This window comes from Scyliorhinus torazame, chromosome 13, assembly GCF_047496885.1.
Source record: "Scyliorhinus torazame isolate Kashiwa2021f chromosome 13, sScyTor2.1, whole genome shotgun sequence".
NCBI classification, from domain to species: Eukaryota; Metazoa; Chordata; class Chondrichthyes; order Carcharhiniformes; family Scyliorhinidae; genus Scyliorhinus; species Scyliorhinus torazame.
Window position 1 is genome coordinate 150,539,795 of NC_092719.1, and position 26,046 is coordinate 150,565,840.

Here is a 26,046-nt window from a genome sequence, read left to right on the forward strand (position 1 = left end):
AAAGGGAAACATTTCTAATTTGCATGCATCATGCCATGGTCCAGTAATGACACAATATAAACATAAACCAAAGGATATAAGAACAAGTTTACAAATACAGGCAGTCCTCAACTTTGCGATGTTTGAACCATGTCCACATGTTCTGGACATGTCCGAAGCTTAGGGGATTTTGGCAGGGGTTTGCAGATGTCATGTCCACGGTGTTAAAAACAAGGGTGGCACCAAGTCCAGAGGTGGCGATTTTCGGGGTGTCGGAAGATCCGGGAATCCAGGAGGAGAAAGAGGCAGACGTTTTGGCTTTTGCTTCCCTGGTAGCCCGGAGACGGATACTACTAGTTTGGAGGGACTCCAAGCCCACGAAGTCGGAGACCTGGCTATCTGACATGGCTAGTATCTCTGTCTGGAGAAAATTAAGTTCGCCATGAGAGGGTCAATGTTAGGGTTCACCCGAAGGTGGCAACCGTTCGTCGACATCTTTGCGGAAAATTAATCGTTAGTTTAGCTTAGAGTAGGGGGTAAGGGAGGATGATGGCTTTTGCACTATGTTTATAGATTCATGTACATTATTTATTTTGTTGTTGTTGTAAAACCAAAAATACCTCAATAAAATGTTTATGAAAAAAAACTTTGCGACGTTTGAGTTATGACCAAAGGCGCTGACGACATTTAGAAATTGACACTATTTTGACTTTGCCACATCGGTTCCGACTTTACGATATTAGTGTCAGTCATATGTGGTTAATGTTTTGTTGATGAGCCTGGGAACGATAAACAAAAATTAAGGCTCTGAAACTGGCCTGTGCTTTTTAGATCATTTATAGGTGAAGTATTATTGCAGTGCATGTATTTCTATGTTTTATATCAATAAATATATTAATGTTGGTAAATTACTCCTCTGTAATTTATTGGGTTATTTTGGTGCAAGCAAGGCATCAGTGCTTGGTTCTGGACCCAATTCCCCACTTATAACACTGTTCTTATTGCACTCAGAAAATCAGTTCCGAGTTACAATGTTTCAACTTAAGACCAAGTTTTTAGGAACCAATTGTGTTATAAATCCAAGGACTGGCTGTGGAAAGAATATAGGAATTTCTTTGCAATACTTTCAGGAAATTCCATTTAAAATCTTAAACCGTTGTTAAGCTAATAAGGACCATTGGGGAATTGTTTATACAATTGCTCTTTCATATCTTCGCAGCTTGTGTTATGATATCCCTGCCACGTGCATAACTCCTCCGTGGGCACAGTCAGTTGTTTCCCACATTTATTAAAACCTGCTGACTAGGGGACGAAACAAGATAAAATTGGATTACTTGGTAGGTTAAGACCATAAGACGTGGAAGCACGAGTAGACCATTCGGCCCATCGAGTCTGCTCCACCATTCAATGAGATAATGACTGATCTGATACAATCCTCAATTCCACCTTCCTGTCATATCCCCATAATCCTCCATTCCCTTACTGATTAAAATTCTGTCTACTTCAGCCTTGAACATGCTCAACAACCCAGCCTCGACAGCACCCTGCCTCTACAGCACTTTGCATAAAGAATTCCATAGATTCATTACCTTGTCAGAGAAGAAATTCCTTTTAATCTCCGTCTTAAATGGGTGACTTCTTACTCTTAAGTTAAATTGATTCAGAAAATGTTTTAAAGTTACTTGAAAACTCACTTTAAAGTCTCACCAGTGGAAACTCCCTAGAAAACAGGGATTTCATAGATTTGCTGAGCCTTGATCTCTATCATTACTAACATACCTTCTTAACTGTTACAAATAATCTTTCAGATGTTGATGCTGAGGATCACTTATTATTGCAAGACAAACAATTATGCAACATAAATACTATTCGTTAGGTGCAACGATATTTCATCCAGTGGTTTCCAGTCAGAAGGCTGCCAGATCACGATTTGATACAAATGCCTCAGCAGTATCAGTCTTGAAAGCTCCAATTGTTGTAGTAAGTAGCAGCATCTCTGTAGTATATGGGAAGTCCCTGCATTATTCATATTGTAGAACAGTTTCCATGTCATATCTTTCAACTTGAAAATAAAGGCCATTCCATTTGATTACTTGGATATTAAAATAAATAGTTTTAATTTGTTTTATTGTATTGCAGTTAGCTGCTCATAAGTTTAACACATTGAGCAGCTGAGGGCCATGTTCCTTAGTAGTGATAGTAATAGCCCAATACATGCAAAATCTTTTAAAATTTCATTCCAAGGGGAGAGGTTCCATGCTGTTAATGATCAGAAAGAAACAATATTGTATTATACAGGTCTGCTGCCCCAATCAGGAAATGGACAACCTTGGGCAATAAGAAGAAAAATTGTTTATTTTATTGTCAGTTAATGGTGTTACCTCAATTAAAAACATATAATGGTGGAAATAGAATGAGCAAAGCTGCAAGACCTGCCTGGTGGAATGTTAAATGTCACATGTCTAACAAGATCTCGTGAGACGTCGTGATCCGGATCCCGTTCACAATGGGCAGGACCCAAACTCGAAGAGTTAAGTGAGTTTAAAAACTCACTTAACTCTGCCGGTGCCAGATTGATCCGGCTCCCGGGATTGACCAGCCTTGCCGAGGAGACCCCAGCCGGGGCGTTGTTCAGCACTAGGCTGAACGGTAGTTGGGGGGCCTCCCAAATGATTGGAGGCCCCCATGTGGCTGGTATCTGGGCCGGGTGCACAGCTGATGCCACCTTGGCACCTTGGCAGTGCCAGGCAGTCAGGAGTATGACTAGGGTGCCAGACTGGCGGTGCCCAGGTGGCATTTTGCCACGTCGTGAATCAGGCCCAGGGTGCCCTGTCCATGTTAGGTGGGCTGCAGGGGGGGGCTCGAAGACCCTCCAACATGTGTGTTTGGTGGGGTCCAGGGTCACATCATGGTTAGGTAAATGTTGACCCGCTGGTCAGAGCTCCTCAGTGCAGGAAATGTGGCTGAGTGGGGCCTCGGTGGGGCATTCCCCGTTAAGACCTGAAAAATAACAGAATGCCATTAGACAGCGGAGTTGCTCCAGGTGCTACAAGTGCCGGGAACGGCCCCTCAATTCCTGCCCAGAACAGACTCTTTGTTTCTTTGTTATAGTGCAGAAGGAAGCCCCTTTGCCCATTGAGTCCATCCAGCTCTTTGTGAATCTGTCCAGTCAGTCCCAAACCTCCTCTCTGTCCCCTTAGCCCTGGAAGTTAATTTCCCTCGATGCCTATCTAATATCCTTTTGAAATCCTCGAATCCGCTTCCACCCACCCACGTAGATGTCGAGCTCCAGGCACAAGATGTTTAAACACCACTGTTCTGCACCATGGGAGTGGTGGGAAGTGTCCAATCCCACCCATCGTTGAGTTGACCATTTTAGCTGTGATGTTCTGGCCATATACCTCCTAAAAGATGGTAATTAATTAAAAAATAATGTTAACATTAAGATAGTTTATATTCCTATTGAGTTATTGAAACACCTTTGCCAACATGAACAAACTTTGTCAAAATAGCACAAATAATGAAGTGGTGAAGAGACAATTAACCAAGAAAGCACCTGGCATTCTACACCAAACACATTTTTATTATTACTGAAAAAATAGGTTGGAACCTCTGCCTGATTGTATTTTGATAAAGTCAACTAAAAAACAGCACCAAAGCAATTACATAAACGGGCCTGATCTGTTTTGAACTTTGCCTCTTTGATAATATCTGTTTCAAATCTCCCAAGTCATCAGTTTGCCAAATGCAATAAGTACCTGAAGTTTGGTGATTTGTTAATGTCAAACTTCGAATTGCTGCAATGCAGATCTAATAATAGGCGGCTCCAATTTGCAGGTTATTAACAGCAGCATGAACTTCTCTTCAGGTGGAAAAGAGCTACAAAAGGTCAAATGACAAATGTGGCATTCTGTTCACTGGCTTATTTTATCTAGATGTGATCCTGTAAGACTGAGATTCTGGTGCTCTGAAATTCTCACTGCGATATATTTCAGAGGACTGATACAGCAAAACAGTTTCAATTTCTGGCCACAGCACAATGCCTGATGGTCACTTTGTGCCAATAATGTGTGAAGCAGATTGGATGGACATGTTGAACATGAAGTCAGTCGCCTTAGCCACTGCTGCCCACTGGTATTGGTTCTGGCAGTATGGAGGCATGGGGCGATCTCACTTGCATCTACTATGAGCAGCAGCACTATAAAGTAATTTCACAGTAAGATATTTTGATCTCATGAAATTTGATGCCAGTTGCTGTGGTTTTGTTGATAACGCAGAGTGCTCTTCATCTCTGTCAATCACAGATGGCAGTTGTTGTGGTGCCATTTCATAAATGTGCCATCAATGAAAATTTAAAATGCTGTTAAATAAAACATTGCACTTATGCAGCCAGAGAGGAATATTGGCAGTAGTGTTGATCCCTGGAGCAACCTGACTTTTCTCTACTTTTCTGTTCATGTTTACATTAGCAACCATAGACCTGTTGGTGGAGTTTTAAAAAAAAAAATTGAGTTAAAATATTTCCCATTCCCATCATTGTTCTGTGCATGTGCTTGAGAAAATATCAGAAAGCAGCATTTAAACAAATCAGCAAAGCTTTTTCAGTAGAGACAGGCATGTCTCCTTCATGCTTGACCTGGTATGTGAGCATATAGAAATTAAGTAAACTTTGGCAATATTAGGAAGCTTTAATTTCCTGATAACACAAAGGGCAAATCAGTGCTCTGGAGCATTTCTTCCGTATTGTCCTATCATTTGGTAAATTTACAGGACGGGTGTGTGTGTGTGTGGGGGGGGCGGCGGGGGGGTTGCCTGTGTTGGGAAACACAATTATGTTGCTCTCTTTATTTTCAGAGGGGCTACAACATGATAACCTGGGGAGTGGGGGGAAATCCAACAATTTACAGGCTAATTCATCGCAAGGCAGACTGCAGTTCGGAGGTTTAAAAATGCAGGGGGTGTTCAGCAGTTCAATTTAAATCCGAAGCCCAGTCACACTGGGAGCCTGAACTAAATGTGATATTGAAGTTCCCCACCTCTCCAGTGTATGAAATGCGCACAGCGAACTATCCACAGGATGATGAACAGATTCGGTTTTAATTACTGAAATAAAAACAGCAGAGGATTGGATATGCACAATTAATTCCTTAGCATTTAAAGAGATTGCCACCATTCTATTTTCTTTCACCTATAGAGGTAGTTTAAGAGAACTGTTTATTTGGCTCTTGATGGTACATGTGACCCTGTTATGCTTGTCAGCCTGAAAATGATGTGAATTAATTCTGTTGATACATTCAGAACAGAAAACATTGAAATGCACTCAAAGTTTTATTATCCCAAGTTTGTTTCTGTTCTGACTTTTAAGGTTTAATAGTTTAGAAGGATACAAGAGGCAAGCACAATTAAAAGGTGTAATTAAAAGGTAAGATGACTAATTGGCCCTGCAGCCAAATGACAATATAAATAACATCTCATACACTTTATCCCTCCCATTTCTCTTTCCACAGAAGCTACCTGACCTGCTGAGTATTTCCTGCTTTTACTTTCTTTATTTAAAAGACTAGATGCCAAGCCACAGAAGGTAACATTGGGATAAATGGTCAAAAGCTTGGTCAAAAAAGTTGGTTTTAAGGATTGCCATCACTAAAGCTGTTACTTCCTCCTCTGTAATATTGCCTGACTTTCCCTGCCGCAGGCCATCTGCTCATTCATGCCTCTGTTACCTCGAAACTCTACTGTTCCACTGCATTCCTGGCTGGTCTCCCATATTCTACCCTCAGAAAACTTGACATCATCCAAGGCTCTACTAACTGTGTCTTAATACGCACCAAATCAGCACATTGCTGCCTCACAGCTCCAGCGACCCGGGTTCAATTCCAGCCTCGGGTGACTAGCCTGTGTGGAGTTTGCACTTTCTCCCTGTGATAGCGTGGGTTTCCTCCGGATGCTCCGGTTTCCTCCCACAATCTAAAGATGTGCAGGTTATGTGGAGTAGCCATGCTAAATTGCCCCTCAGTGTCCAAAAGGTTAGGTGGTGTTACTGGGTTATGGGGATAGGGTGGAGGCATGGGCTTAAGTGGGGTGCTCTTTCCAAGGGCCGGTGCAGACTCAGTTGGCCAAATCGTCTCCTTCTGCACTGTAAATTCTATGAATCCAAATCTAAAAATGTTGTTGCATATAACTTGCTTCAGGCTTCATCAGCTCCATTATGCTCAATTCAGTGAATTGATGCAGTATTCAAATGATGTCACATTTATCTAGCTGAACACATTTTTGTGGAAAGTTCCAAAATGGGGTAGATGATTGAATTCAGCCATTTACTTGGAATGTTCAATTTTGGGCATTCTCAACTGTAAAGTTGGAGTTTAGTTTGAAGCAACTGTACATTTGCTGACGAGGATCTGTACAGGATACCAAAGTAAAATCATCACTCGCGTGCACAGATGGGGAAGATCAGCCAGCCCACAAAGAAAAGCAACTAATGGTAAAAACAATTTGTTTCAAGGCGTCCATTCTACACCTAACTAATGACCTTCGACTCAATACCTGAACAAGTTCTAGTACCACCTTGAATATTGCACGACTGCTTCAGAAGCCTGTGCTGTAGCATGTTCAAAATGTGCAATGCCTGGAAGAAATGTTATTTGCCATAAGAAAGTGCACCCTTCTGTGTCTCCTTACCAACCTGAATGTGGAAAAGTCATAGAATCACTACATTACACAGGGAGGCCATTAGGCCCATCAAATCTGCACCAGCCTTCTGAAAGAGCACTCTATCCATGCCCAATCACTTGCCCTATCCCCGTATCCCCACCCAACCTTTGGACACTAAGGGGCAATTTAGCATGGCCAATCTGCCTACCTGCGCATCTTTGGATTCTGTGAGGAACCCGGAGGAAACCCACGCATACATGAGGAGAATGCGCAAACTCCGCACAGTCACCCAAAGTCGGAATTGAACCCGGGTCTCTGGCGTTGTGAGGCAGCAATGCTAACCACTGCCCCAAGTCTTAACAGGAGGCACGCATTCTGATCACTACCACATCAACAAAAATTAGAACTTTTCATTTTAAACCAGGGTACTCTACCAGTATCATGGCCAGTTGTATTCTCTCAATCAACACCACTAAAATCGATGTCTGGCCATCAATGTCTTTGTTGTTTCTGAGAATTCACTGTGTGCTAATTAGCTACCAGATTTGCTGATGTAACTGACTGCACAACAAAAAGTATCTAATTGGTTGCAATACATTTCATGACATCATAAGGACATGAAAGGTGCAGGTGCAAATGCAAGTTATTTTTCTCTTTTTTCTCATTTCTCAGGCTCTTAAATGCTTGACTACAATGTCAACAAGTTCCATATATGTATTATATATAACAAACTAGAATTGTTCATCTCTTTCCATATAATCCCAGCAGTGCAGAAGTAGACCTTTAGGCCCATCGGATCTGCACCAAACCTCTGAAAGAGCACCCTACCTAGGCACATTTCCCCTGCCCATCCTCATAACTCCATTTAACCCGCACATCTTTGGACTGTGGGAGGAAACCAGAACTCCCAGAGGCAACTCGCGCAGACACTGGGAGAATGTGAAAACTCCACACAACAGTCACCGAAGGCCGGAATTTAACCCGGGTCCCCTGGCATTGTGAGACAGCAGTGCTAACCACTGTGTCACCGTGCTGCCCTTCGATACCAGTTGCCCATCCCAATGCTTTGCCTCCATGCTATACCATTCTGCACGGTAGCACAAGTGGATAGCACTGTGGCTTCACAGCGCCAGGGTCCTAGGTTCGATTCCCCGCTGGGTCACTGTCTGTGCAGAGTTTGCACGTTCTCCCCATGTCTGTGTGGGTTTCCTCCGTGTGCTCCGGTTTCCTCCCACAGTCCAAAGACGTGCAATTTGGTGGATTGGCCACGATAAATTGCCCTTGGTGACCAAAAAGGTTAGGAGAGGTTATTGGGTTACAGGGATAGGGTGGAATTGAGGGCTTAAGTGGGTCGGTGTTGACTCGATGGGCCAATTGGCCTCCTTCTGCACTGTATGTATGTTCTATGCAGTGGTACTGAAAAATGTTCGCACATCTAAAAATCTGTAATCTCCCAAAATAAACTGTACAGGAAATCTCAATTTTGCAGACTGTAATGTGTTAAATGAGGAATGTCGAAGTAAATAGAACCACATTCAAATTATTCTTGAGTTTATAAAATTGCCCGAATGCCTTTCAAAGACATCAAGTTAATTAAGCAATGATGCCTCATTAATGCATAATTGGATTTGTTTATTGTCACGTGTACCGAGGTACAGTGAAAAGTATTTTTCTGCGAGCAGCGCAACAGATCATTAAATACTTGGGAAGAAAAGAAAATACATAATAGGGCAACACAACATATACAATGTAACTACATAAGCACTGGCATCGGATGAAGCATACAGGGTGTAGTGTTAATGAAGTCAGTCCATAAGAGAGTCATTTAGGAGTCTGGCGACAGTGGGGAGGAAGCTGTTTTTGAGTCTGTTCGTGCGTGTTCTCAGACTTCTGTATCTCCTGCCCCATGGAAGAAGTTGGAAGAGTGAGTAAGCCGGGTGGGAGGGATCTTTGATTATGCTGCCCGCTTTCCCCAGGCAGCGGGAGGTGTAGATAGAGTCAATGGATGGGAGGCAGGTTTGTGTGATGGACTGGGCGGTGTTCACGACTCTCTGAAGTTTCCTGCGGTCCTGGGCCGAGCAGTTGCCATACCAGGCTGTGATGCAGCCCGATAGGATGTTTTCTACGGTGCATCTGTAAAAGTCGGCAAGGGTTAATGTGGACATGCCAAATTTCCTTAGTTTCTTGAGGAAGTATAGGCGCTGTTGTGCTTTTTTGGTGGTAGCGTCGACGTGGGTGGACCAGGACAGATTTTTGGAGATGTGCATCCCTAGGAATTTGAAACTGCTAACCATCTCCACCTCGGCCCCATTGATGCTGACAGGGGTGTGTACAGTAATTTGCTTCCTGAAGTCAATTACCAGCTCTTTAGTTTTGCTGGCATTGAGGGAGAGATTGTTGTCGCTACACCACTCCACTAGGTTCTCTATCTCCCGCCTGTATTCTGACTCGTCGTTATTCGAGATCCGGCCCACTGTGGTCGTATCGTCAGCAAGCTTGTAGATGGAGTTGGGACCAAGTTTTGCCACGCAGTCATGTGTGTACAGGGAGTAGCATAGGGGGCTAAGTACGCAGCCTTGTGGGGCCCCTTTGTTGAGGACTATTGTGGAGGAGGTGTTGTTGTTCATTCTTACTGATTGTGGTCTGTTGGTCAGAAAATCGAGGATCCAGTTGCAGAGTGGGGAGCCAAGTCCTAGGTTTTGGAGCTTTGATATGTGCTTGGCTGGGACTATGGTGTTGAAGGCGGAGCTGTAGTCAATAAATAGGAGTCTGATGTAGGAGTCCTTGTTTTCGAGATGCTCTCGGGATGAGTGTAGAGCCAGGGAAATGGCATCTGATGTGGACCGGTTGCAGCGGTATGCGAATTGCAGTGGATCAAGGCGTTCTGGGAGTATGGAGGTGATGCGCTTCATGATCAACCAACTACCAATTTCCACAATGGAAATATTTCACAAGGCAAACATAATCTCTTCATGGAGACAGTGTAATTGGAAAATATGTATTTTTATTGAATACAGGAAAAACTGAATGTACAATACTGAGACCGTGATTAGAATCTCAATGCCACAAATCTTTGATTAAGTGATCCATGTTGAATAAAACCAGCATTAGCAGAGGTTGGATTGGTCATGGAAAGTAAGAACTTTTAATGGGTGCGTGGTGTGGAGGCATTTGGAATATTTGAAGAGCTGCTAATCATCAGATAGGTATGTTGGCTGCTGCTGGATATCAAACTCAAGAGGTGTGAAGCATTTCTATTATCAAGCCAGAGATTGGACCATTTTGAGAAGATTGGTGTGATAATTGGTTTTGGGATTTTAAAACAATTAAGAAACCTTCGATGTTTGAGTCTATTTTAAATTACTGGTGATTTAATTATCGGATTGCTGTTCAATTTAATTACCAAATATGGTTTCTCAATTGTAATTAAAATATATGCAAGGCCAGGATGTAGAAGTAGGAATCATTGTGCTTTGAAAGTAAGTTTATTGCCTGGATATTGTGACAGTTTTTGTTGTAAGGTTGCTTGCAACAATGATGAGTTTATAGTAACTTACAAATGTAATGTCTGGCCACAGTTATTTATATTGCTTTATTGTTGTGTAAAAGAAACACTACGTATTGTTATGTTTGGCCAAAAAACTTGAATAAAATATATTTTTTAAAAAAAACAAATGTAATGTCAAGGATCGAAGGACAATGGAACACCCAAGGACCCAAATCACAGGTCTTTTTTCCCCCCCAAGAAGTGATTCTGCAATATCATTCTTTACCCATGGGTGGTACGTGGCACAGTGGTTAGCACTGGGACTACAGCGCTGTGGACCCGGGTTCGAATCCCGGCCCTGGGTCACTGTCCGTGTGGAGTTTGCACATTCTCCCCGTGTCTGCGTGGGTTTCACCCCCACAACCCAAAGATGTGCTGGTTCAGTGGATTGGCCACACCAAATTGCCCTTTAATTGGAAAAAAAAATAATTGGGCACTCTACATTAAAAAATATATATATATATAATTCTTTATCCAGTTGAACCAAACCTGACCTGCTGACTACATGACTCGACATACCATTTCATTCACAATTTCCCCATAACCGTGAGCTTCACCCAGCGCAACTTTAGAAGTGGACATTGGATACATTTATGGGATATATTTTCTGCAATTGTCTAATAGCATATATGTAAATGTTTTAAATTTACTACTTTATATGAGAATAAATTAAAACAAGAAATAGCTATCATGGTGAATTATGTGCATTGCAATAGTCAAATTAGCAGGAAAGAAAGCCTTGAGTATTGCTGAAGAAAGATATTTTTGGAGTTTTTTTGTCTTGCACTCATTAGGACATTTTGCAAGAATACAAATCTAAGGGAGACAACAAATTTATGCTGTATGAGTTTTCTGCTCATTTATACAAATTTATATCGTACAGTATAAATTTGTCTTTCCAGATGAATCCTCTGATTGCCCGAGGCCATGAGGGTCCCCTTACAGCGGCAGATGTCTCATGACAACAATAGCTGCTCACGCATCAGCCTCAGGTCCATTTGGCCCATTCTACTTTCCTGAGAGAAAGCAGAACATGGAGGTGACTCTGGGTGCCACATCCCCCTCTTGCCTTGGCTGCAGCTTCTTGAGCTCAGAGAGCAGGTGATGTACTGTAGGGCAGAAAACATATCCTGTATCCCAGTCATGAGTTGCTCCATGTGAGGTTCAGTTCTCTTGATGTGGAAAGCATGCATTCCAATGAGACGATGATTGCAGCGCTCATAGCGTGAATGGACTCCTCCACTGTCTGTGCTAGGGTGCGAAAACATTCTGCCAGATCTTCACACACCTTTCACTGGAAGTCCAGAATCTGCCATCAGAGGTGCGCCATCATCCTGGCACCCGGCATGTAATTCAATACTCCTGAGTGTCAGACCTATCTCAGACTCCAGCAGCTGCTGTGGCAATTGTGGCTTGCTCGGACCAGTTTGTTTCCCTTCCAGCCGACGCATGCAAACAAGGTGCAAGTATCAGTTCACAGCCTGATCCCTCCCACAGGGTGTCCTGCACTTGGTCCATGATCTATCAAGGACCCAGCCTGCACAATGCTAATTGGCCAACATTCCCATTGGCCCGCAACTAATAAGCTGGCTGGCGCTTGATTTGACATGATGTAATGATGAGTGTGGGAGTTAGAGTGCGAGCGAACCATGCATTTCCCCATTCTGCCTCCTCGATCCCACCAGTCAGCATTAAATCCAGCGCATTATTTTGTGCTTTCAATGCTTCCTTTCAACATTTAACATCCCAATTTTTTAATAACCTTGGTAATGAAATAAAGGCTAATGGGTCACTGGTTCCCTGGATTTGTTTGTCACCCGCCCTCAAAATGAGCTCCATGTTAGTTAGCCATTCCAGTAAAATAAAGAAAGAGTACAATTGGTGCAAATCTGAAGTAAAAACGGAAATGCTGGAAATACAAAATGGACCTGCCTGAATAAAGGTGCACACATGATTTTATAACATGTCTTTCCCCTTGTAGAAAAGAATGATCTATGTTTCTGCAGCATTTTCTATTTTCAACATCTATCTCCCAGTGCTCAGCGATTTCTTTTCTGATGATTAACGTGATAATTTCCTGGGTTGGGCTTTTGCATTGGCCCACAGGGGGCAGTGTGGTCAATTCAGCTCCACAACTTGAGCAAAGCACTATTTAAAACATGCATTTCTTTTTATTGCCATTCCCTTTTAACACATCTCTATTCTGTGCTTCATTTATATATGTTGATCTTCAACATTGAGATATGATCTAAAGTAAGTGGTTGTGTGAGCTCACTGAGCCATGCTAGATCATTACTCCACTACTTTTGAAGATGGGTTGCAAGGTTGAGTATAAAGTAGACTTAAATTATTAATCAGATGCTAGTTTTCACCATTAGTTAGGAATAAATTAATTATATAAAAATATTTTGTTGTCCTTTTCAAATAGTGAGTTATTTATCAGTGGTTAGCGCTGTTGCCTACGGTGCTGAGGACCCCGAGTTCTATCTCGGCCCGGGTCACTGTCAGTGTGGAATTTGCACATTCTCCCATGTCTGCATGGGCTTTACCCCCACAACCCAAAGGTGTGCAGATTAGATGAATTACAAGGTAAATTGTCCCTTAATTGGAAAAAATAACAATTGGGTACTCTAAATTTATACTAAAAAAAAGTATGGTAATGCAGAATGTCTACGAACATTGATGATGCATTTTAAATAATAACGAGAATAGAATATGACATGGATGTGGATCAAACATGATTTGCATTTGCAACGTGAAAGGTGTGTTGATGAGGCCCCAGTATGTTGTCCTATGAAAGTGAATGAATTCCATATACCTTTGCCTTATACCTTAGGGCGGCATGGTAGAACAGTGGTTAGTACTGCTGCCACTTGGCGCCTGGGAACCTGGTTCAATTCTGACTTCGGGTGGAGGTCTGTGTGGAATTTGCACTTTCTCCCCGTGTCTGCGTGGATTTCCTCCGGTTGCTCCGGTTTCCCCCACAGTTCTAAGATGTGCAGTTAGATGGATTGGATATGCTAAATTGGCCCTGTGTGGGGTTATGGGGATATTGTGGAGGTTGGGTCTAGGTAGGGTGCTCATTCCGAGGGTCGGTGCAGATTCAATGGGCCGAATGGCTTCCTCCTGCACTGAAGAGATTCTATGATCCAAACAACAAATGACAAGATTTGGCAGAATGCCCCATCGGCAATGATTTCAGGCAAGCTCTCAAGATATAGCTTGTCTCGTGGTGAGAAGGCCACCCCATCAGGTCCTTCATGCACACTACCCTCGAGGTGTATGCAGTGTTGAAGAGACCAATGCCCACTTTCTTTGCACAGCCAGAAGAACATTTGAAAAGAGATGCAGTTTTTGTCGAGATTCATTTGGAACAGTTCCATGATGCAGACTCTGCTCTGTGGGTTACTCCCAGGGATGCATACGGCGAGAAACATCAACTGTTGCTGGAAGACCATCAGCTCGGTGTAAATGCCCTTGGGCCTGCCCCAAATTTGCGAGTCTTCCAGTGCAAGGAGCTGTCAGCAGTTGAGTGTTGCAGGTTGGTACATTCCTAGGCCCAGGACGATATGGTGAAAGATGCACTGAACCTTGGTACAGCTCCAACAAAAGCTCAATAGGGGAATGCCTTAGTCTTTCATAGAAGACATCCATAGGATCCCTACTATGCAGGAGGAGGCCATTTGGCCCATTGAGTCTGCACTGACCCTCCAAAAGAGCAGCCTACCTGAGCCCCCTTCTCCGCCCTATCTCCATAGACCCGTGTATTGATCATAGCCAATTCCCCTAATCTGCACGTCTCTGTACTTTGGGAGGAAACGGGAGGAAATCCACACACAAACATGGAAATCATGCAAACTCAGCACAGACAATCGCCCAAGGCCGGAATCAAACTTGGCACTCAGGCAGCAGGGCTAACCACTGTGCCATCATGTGAACCTACGGTCTTAAGACCCTTACACCAGAGTACTCGAGGGTCTGGAAATCGTCTTGGGCTGTATGCACCAAGTACTTTTTCTGATGTTCATTCCTGGGATATGAGAGTTGCTGGCTAGGCTAGCATTTGTTGCCCATTGCTAATTACCTGTGAGGAGGTGGTGGTGAGCTGCCTTCTAGAATCGTAGTAAGAAGTCTTACAACACCAGGTTAAAGTCCAACAGGTTTGTTTCGATGTCACTAGCTTTCAGAGCGCTGCTCCTTCCTCAGGTGAATGAAGAGGTATGTTCCAGAAACATATATGTAGACAGATTCAAAGATGCCAGACAATGCTTGGAATACGAGCATTAGCAGGTGATTAAATCTTTACCGATCCAGAGATGGGGTAACCCCAGGTTAAAGAGGTGTGAATCGCTGCACTCTGTGTTGTAGGTACACCACCCAATGCTGTTGGCATGAAATCTATGTTCTAAATATGATCTGTAAATACAAGTATAATGAGGTACCTCCGGTGTCATGCACTGTAGTGTGAGAAATTGATTTATATTGCACTTTATTTAATATTATGTAATGTAAGTTTGCCGATGATACAAAGATAGGTGGAGGGGCAGGTAGTATGGAGGAGGTGGGGAGGCTGCAGAAAGATTTAGACAGTTTAGGAGAGTGGTCCAAGAAATGGCTGATGAAATTCAACGTGGGCAAGTGCGAGGTCTTGCACTTTGGAAAAAAGAATAGAGGCATGGACTATTTTCTAAACGGTGACAAAATTCATAATGCTGAAGTGCAAAGGGACTTGGGAGTCCTAGTCCAGGATTCTCTAAAGGTAAACTTGCAGGTTGAGTCCGTAATTAAGAAAGCAAATGCAATGTTGTCATTCATCTCAAGAGGCTTGGAATATAAAAGCAGGGATGTACTTCTGAAGCTTTATAAAGCATTAGTTAGGCCCCATTTAGAATACTGTGAGCAATTTTGGGCCCCACACCTCAGGAAGGACATACTGGCACTGGAGAGGGTCCAGCGGAGATTCACACAGATGATCCCAGGAATGGTAGGCCTAACATACGATGAACGTCTGAGGATCCTGGGATTATATTCATTGGAGTTTAGAAGGTTGAGGGGAGATCTAATAGAAACTTACAAGATAATGAATGGCTTAGATAGGGTGGATGGAGGGAAGTTGTTTCCATTAGCAGGGGAGACTAGGACCTGGGGGCACAGCCTTAGAATAAAAGGGAGTCACTTTAGAACAGAGATGAGGAGAAATTTCTTCAGCCAGAGAGTGATGGGTCTGTGGAATTCATTGCCACAGAGGGCGGTGGAGGCCGGGACGTTGAGTGTCTTTAAGACAGAAGTTGATAAATTCTTGATTTCTTGAGGAATTAAGGGCTATGGAGAGAGAGCGGGTAAATGGAGTTGAAATCAGCCATGATTGAATGGTGGAGTGAACTCGATGGGCCGAATGGCCTTACTTCCGCTCCTATGTCTTATGGTCTTATGGTAATGAAAACAACACTCCTACCATTGGAAGCAACAAGACTATGTCTAGGTCGAGGAGTCATTTTTCTGGGGCTTCCTACCTCCAAGTTCCCGACTGTGGATAGGTCTTGGCCACAAGCCCTCTCTTTCTCACTGCATGTACAGGGCTGTAGCATAGTTTCCATAATACCGGCCTGTTAGCTTGGGTGGGGAAGGTGGTGGCTGAAGGAAGGAGTATGTTCAACCACCATGCAACACCTCATATACCATGAAAAAGATGCAAACATAACTTTTTACTAACATCTGCTGTTACCACGTCTGCCAAGTTTGGCACACTGTATATATTTTAAAAATTGACAGTAAAGGAAGCCTGACATTGAAGAGAAAATGAACAGCAATGAATACTAGAAATTTGAAAGAGTGTAAGAAAATGAAGCTCCTTAATAGATTATTGCATTTAAGCAGTGTTGCTTCATCAGGAAGATCTAGGTTTCAAACCCCAGCTTGTGCTAAGCAGGAATATTTTAACCAGGGCTGGTGGAATGACTTTGTCACTGGCCATGGTGTCGTTGGGTTTGGGTATCACCCATGGTTCCAGGTTCTGATCTCTGTTCTGCAGATCATGCTGAGATTGTGATAAAATTCAGGTTAAAATGACCGATCCAAATGTCAACTTGCCTTTCTTATCGAGACTCTGATCAATAAGATGTTCACATCAAGCATAATCTGTTTTCACTTTTAAGCTCGGTTCTCTCTAACTTGACAATTCAAGTTGATATCTACAGTAGGTGCAGAATAAGCTTCACAAAATACCACGGAGTTCTTGCAGTTCAAACATGTGCATTTAAAAGTTGACAGAAAATTACTGTAAATCAATAGTAATGGGAATGATGTCATTTGAATGACATTCATATTCCAGTAATAATTGCTGTACTTTAATCTACTTATTTCTCAGTGATGAAATTGCAAGAGAAGAACTAAAGAAACTTCCAGCTCTGCCTACTCGAGCATTACAGGAACATCCATCACTTGCATATTGGTAAGTAGGTTACAAACACACAAAAAAAAAATGATGTGCAATGAAAGATTATTTTTTTTTAATAAACATTTTATTGAGGTATTTTTGGTATTATAGCAACAACAAAATAAACAATGTACATGAAACTATAAACATAGTGCAAAAGCCGTCTCCCTCTCTTACAGGTCCCACCTTTATTAACCCCCTACTCTAAGCTAAACTAACCCCCCCCACCCCTTCTGCTGACGATTAATTTTCCGCAAAGAAGTCGACGAACGGTTGTCACCTCCGGGCGAACCCTAACAGTGACCCTCTCAAGGCGAACTTGATTTTCTCCAAACAGAGAAAGCTAGCCATGTCCGATAGCCAGGTCTCCGACTTCGGGGGCTTTGAGTCCCTCCAAGCTAATCGTATCCGTCGCCGGGCTATCAAGGAAGCAAAGGCTAGAACGTCTGCCTCTTTCTCCTCCTGGATTTCCGGGTCTTCCGACACCCCGAAAATCGCCACCTCTGGACTCAGTGCCACCCTTGTTTTTAACACCGTGGTCATGACATCTGCAAACCCCTGCCAAAATCCTCTAAGCTTCGGACATGCCCAGAACATGTGGACATGGTTCGCTGGTCCTCCCACACATTTTCCACCCCAAAGAATCTGCTCATCCGGGTCACTGTCGTGAGCCCGATGAACTACCTTGAAATGTATCAGGCTGAGCCTGGCACGTGTTGCGGACGTGTTGACTCTACTCGACGCGTCCACCCAGAGACCATCCACTATCTCTCCTCCCACTTGCGCTTCAGCTCCTCGGTTTGGGTATCCTCTGACCCCATAAGTTCCTTGTAAATGTCAGAGATGCTCCCTTCTCCAACCCACCCTCTGGAAACTACCCTATCCTGAATCCCCCTTAGCGGTAGGAGCGGGAAGGTTCACACCTGTTAACGTAGGAAGTCCCGCACCTGCAGGTACCTGAATTTGTTTCCCCTCGCCAACCCAAACTTCTCCTCCAGCGCCCTCATACTCCGAAAGCTCCCCTCTATAAACATATCCCCCATCCTCTCAATCCCTGCTCTCCGCCAGATCCGAAACCCCCCATCCATACTTCCCGGGGCAAACCGATGATTATTACAGATTGGGGACCAGACCGATGCTCCCTCTGCTCCCACATGTCTCCTCCATTGCCCCCAGACTCTCAGGGCCGCCACCACCACAGGGCTGGTGGAGTACCGTGCCGGCGGGAAAGGCAGAGGCGCAGTTAATGAAAGATCTTTTGATGCATACCCAGTAGCAAACATTTATAGTGTGCAGAAATATCAAATATAAAATGTCCAAGACAGAATAGCAGTCGCCTTAGATAAACGGTTAAGCATTTTGTTTTGGGTTTTAAAACCATTTTTTAAATGCATATAGTTGGGTTGTAGTGTAATGTCAAAGTTAACAATCCATTCAACACAGCTGACACAGTGCAAATAGATATGATGTCACCAGGAATGGATCTCTTGGGACAGAGAGTTCAAAACAGGGGTGATGGCCTGACTTGAATGGCCATATTCACAATTCGAGCAACCCTCATGTTCCACTTACCAAGTAGCCACATTTCCCCTGACCTATGCTCAGGTGGATGAGGTTGTCCAGATTTTCCATGGAAGGTTAAAAACTGGGATTTTACTTTGATCAGTTGCTGATGTTTGCAGTCAACCATGTCCACCATAAAGAGGTGGGTGGGGCTGTCTTTGGTTTGTAGATTATGGAATGTGTTTCAGGACAAGCTATGGGATTTCAAACAGGTTTGTGGAATTTTTGAAGTCCTGCGTCAGTGGTAATGTTTTGTTAGCTGTCAGCTCATGGTGTTCTTTGAGGAGGATGTTTTTCCTGAGGACATTAGGCGGTTCAATGTATACTAACGCAGAAAGCCCATTTGCGCGCTATGTTGGTCTGAATGTTTCAGAAATAATCTTGGCTTTCTGGAAGTTAATATCTGTTGTTAACTCTGCTGTTGAGTAGACCAGGGCAAGTGAAGTAGTGAGTAGCGTGTTGGCACTGCTGCCCCAGTTGGCACCCAGCAGTTTCATTGAGATTCACTCTTGTCTTGACCATGGGTCCAGTGTTTTGGAGGTGTTGTCGGTAGGTCAGTGATGGCAAGGTGTTTTGCCATTGGGCCGTGGTTGACCATAACTGGATGTGGAAGTTCTTTCCTGGCGTTCAGTTGGAAAGCTGTAACTATAATTTTGACATTGGTTGGTCGAAGTTTCCATTTTTGTGACGTAGGTTCCAACTTATTGTGTTGAATAGCTGACTATGACAGCACTGTGTCATATCCCAGTCCATCTACACTGGAATTTCTATATATGGTAACTCAACTTAGTAAAGGATTAACAAAAAAAATTACTTCCTCCACTGATAAGGACGTAGGGGTGGAGTTCTAGAAATACTTGTAATCCTGCAGCATATCAATCAAGAGACATTTTTAAAAAATAAATTTAGAATACCCAATTCATTTTTTTTCAATTAAGGGGCAATTTAGCATGGTCAATCCACCTACCCTGCACATCTTTTGGGTCGTGGGGGCGAAACCCACGCAAACACGGGGAGAATGTGCAAACTCCACACGGACAGTGACCCAGAACCGGGATTGAACCTGGGAGCTTGGCGCCGTGAGGCCACAGTGCTAACCCACTGCGCCACCGTGCTGCCCCCATCAAGTGACATTCTTTGCGTGACTCTAAAATGAGAATATGTTGGCAGGTTATTTGTCCAAACTATTTGGCCCATTGTGACTCTGCGATCAAATTTATATATTTTTTGTTTTTTAAAAATGTTTTCCAATTAAGGGGCAATTTAGCGTGGCCACTCCACCTACCCTGCACACCTTTTGGGTTGTGGGGGTGAGACCCACGCAGACACGGGGAGAATGCAAACTCCACACGGTCAGTGACCCCAGAGCCAAGATCGAACCTGGGTCCTCAGCGCCATGAGGCAGCAATGCTAACCACTGTGCCACCGTGCTGCCCTAAATCTATATGTTTTAGCTTGATTTCCCTGCGCAGGATTATTTGGGGATCACATCAAATCTCATAACATTCCAGAACACAGTGCCCCAAGTGGAGATTACATTTTTTTTTCTGGCGTGATTCAACAATTCATGACATCACAGTGGAAGCTGATACTGTATCCTCCTGATGTCCGCATACTCAAATTCCAGCAGTAGGGATGTCACTGGATAGCAATTGGGAGTGTGATATCTGGTATCACAGAATTAATTACCCTTTACTCCCCTGCTTCCAACACCCAATGGTGATGATTGAGTTGCAACTGCTGCTCTGACTATGATGAACTAAATCAGCAGACTGCATACAAATTGTACCTTTTATCACTTGTCTTTAAAGCTCTGACATGAATCAAGAGGTATAGCTCTGGCCTACACTTGATGTGCCTTTACTTCCATTTGGGAAGAATAAGATGGCAATTTAACTTGTCCATGCCTTCTATTCAAACTCTTGAATCTGCATAAATTAGCTCCCTGCTAATGGTGATCTTTCAGGCTGATGAATAGGTTAGATGATTCAATGTGCAATGAAATGCTCAACTGAAGTACTAGTAACAGAAAGTCTAATGTTCCAGTGCAGTCAGGTATAGTATGCAAATTCACCACTCTCAGTGGAGCTATTCATTCAAGTTTCCTCTTCATTCTTTATTGCCGTCATCCAAATTTTCCAATTCCAAATTAGCTTTTACTTTTGGTTTGAATCTTAAAATCTCCCCACATTACAAAAGTGACCACACTTCAAAACTATTTAATTGACTTTTAAAGCATTTTTGGAACAGCCGTGGGTCATGAAAGGCTCCATACAAATATATATATATATATATATATGTTCTTTTCTTCCTTCGACATTGTCACAATCTAAATGCTTGTATAAAAATATCCCCGATACAAGAAGTATTGTACATTAGATTAATCATGTATAAACTATACTTGGGTGAGCTTGGTTAATCAGCAACAAAAAACTATTTTATGATAGTTTAAGAATAAAAGATGCAAACAAGCTCAGTTAAATTTGTGATACTGGACTAGACAGAATTTTCTGCATGACTGTGTAGGGCAGCCACTTTGCTTATTGCGCAGAACAGATGAGTTGCTTTCATTAAATAAGCAAATTAGACAAACAGCACATAATGCGTGGCTCCATGGCTAAGCAAACTGTGTTGATTGGAAGTTTCCTTTTGGATTGAACTAAAATGTTATGTTTGTGCCTGCAGTGAAGATCGAGTGATCAATCATTACAAAAAACGAAAAGGTCGCAGCAGAGGACAAGCAATTGTCAAGTAAGTACTTACCCATTGCTCAGTCCGCAGACTATTTACAACTCACGGAGAATAAAGAATAATTGACTTGGAAAAGATAGCACTTCAGCAAAAGCTCTCCAATTGCTAGGTAGCTAAAGGCAGCACTAATTGAACAAGCCAAGCAGAACAGACTATCCCAAATCTGATTCCCAGTCCATTTGGGTTTACTGACCTCAACTGGGGCGCTGCAGCTAAGCTTGATGTTCCTGGGGCCAAGGAGGGGAACGGGCAAACAGGATCCATGCTTTTGATCATTGACCCTGATGAAAAATGAAAGAGTAAGTACCGGGTTCACTTGTGATACGCACCGCAGTTGAATATCCTATTCACACATTCAGTTTAGGCTAATGTGAAAAATCGCTTAGGTTTGCACTTTTGAACAGAATGGACGAAACATTGGGATGGAGAGATAGAGAATTTCTGCACGTGTGTTTACTGATTCAAAATGAGTATGAAGTCACATGGATGATTGCCATCGCCGGAGTAGACATTGACCAGCTCTAATTCTAAAAAGAGACATTTTGCCAAAGCTTTACATCTTGCACTCATCAGGACAAAAGCTTACTGGGGAAGATAAATTAAAAGGGCAGGTGTATATGATTATGAAGAATAGTAATAAGCTGAAGAATTGGGAGAACTTTAGAATCCAGCCAGAAGTGTCCAAAAATTTTGTAGAAAGCGAGAAATAGAATATGAAAAGTAAACTAGCCAGAAAAATAAAGACAGATTGGAAGAATTTTTACAAGTATGTAATAAAGAGGAGAGTAGTAAAATACGTATTGGTCATTGTCAGGGGAAATGAGAATATAGCAATGATTTTGAATCAGCGTTTTGTGTCTGTCTTCACAGTATAAGACACATTATCTGCCACAAATAGAAGATATTTAAGGGGCTACTAAGAGCGAGGAACTTAAAATAATTAATATTAGCAAAGAAAAAATATTGGAAGAACTTATGGGACTAATAGCCCACAAATCCCCAGGACCAGACGGCCCACATCTAGGATTCCAAAGGGATAGCCGCAGAGATGATGGATACACTAGTTATTTCCCCAAATTTCCGAGATTATATAGAAGACCCAACTGCTCGCTATTCAAGAAAGGAGGGAGGGAAAGAATGGGGCATACAGGCCAGTTAACCTGACATCAGTTGTTTGGAAAATGCTGGAATCAATTCTTAAGGAAGTCTTTACAGTGCATTTAGAAAACCAGAGTATGGTCCAGATAGAGGATGGTTACAGATCCAGTATGTCATGATCAACGGTGTCCTGAACTGGGACAACACAGAATTTATAAAAAAAGATCATGGCGAAAATCCCTGTCGACATGCACCGGGGTGGGGGGGGGGGGAATTTAAATGTACAGGTTCCCCGGACAGATGGGTCAAACTCCAAAATGGGGAAGACCTCCAACATGGTGATAAAAGCTCGGCATATTCCTGGAGCAGATGGGGGCAGTGGACCCATGGCAGTCTCCTTCTCCCAGATACACAACTAATATACACAGATGACTTATTTTGTAGTGGGGAAATCAGTGCTTCCAGAGCTAGTAAGAGCAGAATATTCCCCAATTGTAATCTCCAACCACACTCCACATTACGTGGATGTGAGGTTGGAGACAGGCTGTGCCCATCGCCCTCCATGGAGGTTGGTCACAGCCCTCCTGGCGAGAAAAAATATCACAGGCCATATTACTAATAACCAGAATGGGGAGGTCTCACCCTCCATGTTCTGGGCGGCGCTGAAGGCTGAGATCAGAGGTAAAAAGTGCCTTCAATGCACGTAGAGACCGGGAAGAGAGTGTGGCCAGGCAACACCGAGTCAACTCCATATTGGAGGTAGACCGGCAATACTCAGAGATCCCAACCGTAGAGCTCCTGGCGGAGAGGAAAAAGCTACAAATGGACTTTGACCTGCTTTCCACGAGGAAAGCAGTGCACCAATTCCACCAGGCACAGGGGACCCTGTACTTACACTGAGACAAAGCAGCCACCTGCTGGCTCACCAGCTGAGAAAGCCGGATGCCACGAGGGAAATGGTTCAGCATAGAGACAACAAAGGCAGACTAGAAGTGGAGCATCACAGAGGCATTCGAGACCTTCTACCGAGGGCTGTACACCTCCGAGCCCCCAGCAGGGGGCTTGGGGATGAGACAGTTCCTCGATGGACTGGACATGCCAGTCGTGGGGAAGTTAGAAAACGGGGCCGGAAGCACCATTAGAACTGGGTGAAATTTTGGAGAGTATTAACTCCATGCAGGCGGGGAAGGTACTGGGTCCAGACGGATTCCCAGCGGACTTCTACAGAATATTTGTGACAGCACTGGCCCAGCACCTGTGAGAGATGTTAACTGACTCCCTTGCAAAGAGCACTCTGCTGACAATGTTAGCAGAAACCTCAATCTCGCTTATTCCAAAGAAAGATTTTTATTTATTTTTAAAATATATTTATTCAAATTTTTCAACAGATTTTCAACAAACCCCCCCCCCCCCCACCCAACAAAAAGAAAGAAACAAGAACACAACAATCAAAAATTATACATTGGATTTCCCCCATATACGATAACACCCCCATATGACATTTAAAAGAACCAATAGGGAAGCCCACCCACCCAAAGACCCCCCAAAAGACCCCCCCCCCCCCCCGGCCCCATGGCTGCTGCTGACCTCCTAATGTTCCGCGAGATAGTCTAAGAACGGTTGCCACAGCCCGAGGAACCCCTGCACAGACCCTCGCAAGGCAAACTTTTTCCTCTCCAGCTTGATGAACCCTGCCATGTCATTGATCCAAGCTTCCACACTAGGGGGCTTCGCATCTTTCCATAAGAGCAAAATCCTCCGCCGGGCTACCAGGGATGCAAAGGCCAGAATACCGGCCTCTTTCGCCTCCTACACTCCCGGCTCGTCCGTTACCCCAAATAGTGCCAACCCCCAGCTCGGCTTGACCCGGCTTTCACCACCTTGGACGTAGTCCTCGCAAAACCCCTCCAAAACCCATCCAGTGCCGGGCACGACCAGAACATATGGACGTGATTTGCCAGGCTTCCCGAGCACCTCCCACATCTGTCCTCCACCCCAAAGAACCTACTCAACCTCGCCCCTGTCATATGCGCTCTGTGAGTAACTTTGAACTGTATTAGGCTGACCCTGGCGCAAGAGGAGGAAGAATTAACCCTACTCAGGGCATCAGCCCACAGACCCTCATCTATCTCCTCCCCAAGCTCCTCCACCTACTTGCCCTTTAACTCCTCCACCGAGGCCGCCTCCTCTTCCTTCAGCTCCTGGTAAATCGCCGAAACTTTGCCTTCTCCAACCCATACACCCAAAATCACCCTGTCCTGAATCCCCTGTGCCGGGAGCAACGGGAATTCCCTCACCTGCCGCCTCACAAACACCCTCACTTGCATGTACCTGAAAGCGTTTCCCGGGGTAACCCAAACTTCTCCTCCAGCGCCCCTAGGCTCACAAACGTCCCACCGATGAACAGGTCCCCCATTCTTCTAATCCCTGCCTGATCCATCCTTCCCGGGACGAACCGATGATTCTCCCGAATCGGGGACCCAACCGAGGACCCCACCTCGCCCCTGTGTCGCCTCCACTGCTCCCAGATCTTCAACGTCGCCGCCACCACCGGACTCGTGGTGTACCTTGTCGGCGAGAGCGGCAGTGGTGCCGTTGCCAGCGCCCTCAGGCTCGTGCCCATACAGGACGCCATCTCCAACCTCTTCCACGCCGCCCCCTCTCCCTCTTTAACCCACTTACGGATCATCGCCACATTGGCTGCCCAATAATAGCCGCACAAATTCGGCAGTGCCAGCCCCCCCCCCTGTCCCTGCTACGCTCCAGAAACACACTCTTCACCCTCGGGGTCTTATTCGCTCACACAAAACCCATGATGCTCCTACTTACCCGTTTGAAAAAGGCCTTGGGGATCATAATGGGAAGGCACTGGAACACAAAGAGAAACCTCGGGAGGACCGTCATTTTGACCGACTGCACCCTACCCGCTAGTGAGAGTGGCAGCATGTCCCATCTTTTAAAATCCTCCTCCATCTGCTCCACCAACCGCGTCAAATTGAGCTTGTGCAGCGCCCCCCAACTCCTAGCTACTTGGATCCCTAGGTACCGAAAACTCCTTTCCGCCCTCTTCAGCAGTAGCTCGTCTATCCCCCTTCCCTGGTCCCCTGAATGCACCACAAAGAGCTCACTCTTCCCTACGTTGAGTTTATACCCCGAAAAGTCCCCAAACTCCCTTAGGATCCGCATGACCTCCGCCATCCCCTCCATTGGATCTGCCACATACAGCAACAGGTCGTCAGCATACAACCATACAACGACACCCAGTGTTCCCCTCCACCCCCCCCCCAGACCAGTCCCCTCCATTTCCTGGACTCCCTTTGTGCCATGGCCATAGGCTCAATTGCCAGTGCAAACAACAAGGGGGACAGGGGTCACCCCTGCCTCGTCCCCCGGTACAGCCAAAAGTACTCCAACCTCCGCCGATTCGTAGCCACACTCGCCACCGGCGCTCTATATAGCAGCCTGACCCAGCTGATGAACCCCTCCCCGAACCCAAACCTCCGCAACACTTCCCAAAGATACTCCCACTCCACCCGGTCAAAGGCCTTCTCCGCGTTCATAGCTGCCACTACCTCCGCTTCCCCCTCCACCGGGGGCATCATAATCACATTGAGGAGCCTCCGCACATTTGTATTTAGCTGCCTACCCTTCACAAATCCCGTCTGGTCATCATGAATCATCCCCGGGACACAGTCCTCGATTCTCGTAGCCAGCACCTTTGCCAGCAACTTAGCATCAACATTGAGGAGAGAGATCGGCCTGTACGACCCACATTGCAGTGGGTCCTTGTCCCGCTTCAGGATCAAAGAAATCAGCGCCCTAGACATTGTCGGGGGCAAGGTCCCCCCTCCCCCGCATTATTGAAAGTCCTCACTAGCAATGGGCCTAGCAGGTCCACGTATTTCCTGTAGAATTCAACCGGGAACCCATCCGGCCCCAGGGCCTTCCCCGCCTGCATGCTCCCCAATCCTTTAACCAGCTCCTCCAGCCCAATCGGTGCCCCCAAACCAGCCACCTC

At 44.6% G+C, this 26,046-nt stretch overlaps 1 protein-coding gene across 5 annotated transcripts in view; it reads left to right on the forward strand.

Moving 5' to 3' along the window:
* The window catches only part of LOC140388314 (FERM domain-containing protein 4B-like), a 500,956-nt gene that overhangs the window by 367,229 nt on the left and 107,681 nt on the right, over positions 1–26,046 (forward strand). For all 5 annotated transcript variants that reach the window (XM_072472276.1, XM_072472277.1, XM_072472274.1 and 2 more), the window contains 2 exons: positions 16,548–16,631; positions 20,865–20,930. In XM_072472276.1, the coding sequence (XP_072328377.1) occupies positions 16,548–16,631; positions 20,865–20,930 (150 nt within the window). The remainder of the gene's footprint in view (positions 1–16,547; positions 16,632–20,864; positions 20,931–26,046) is intronic.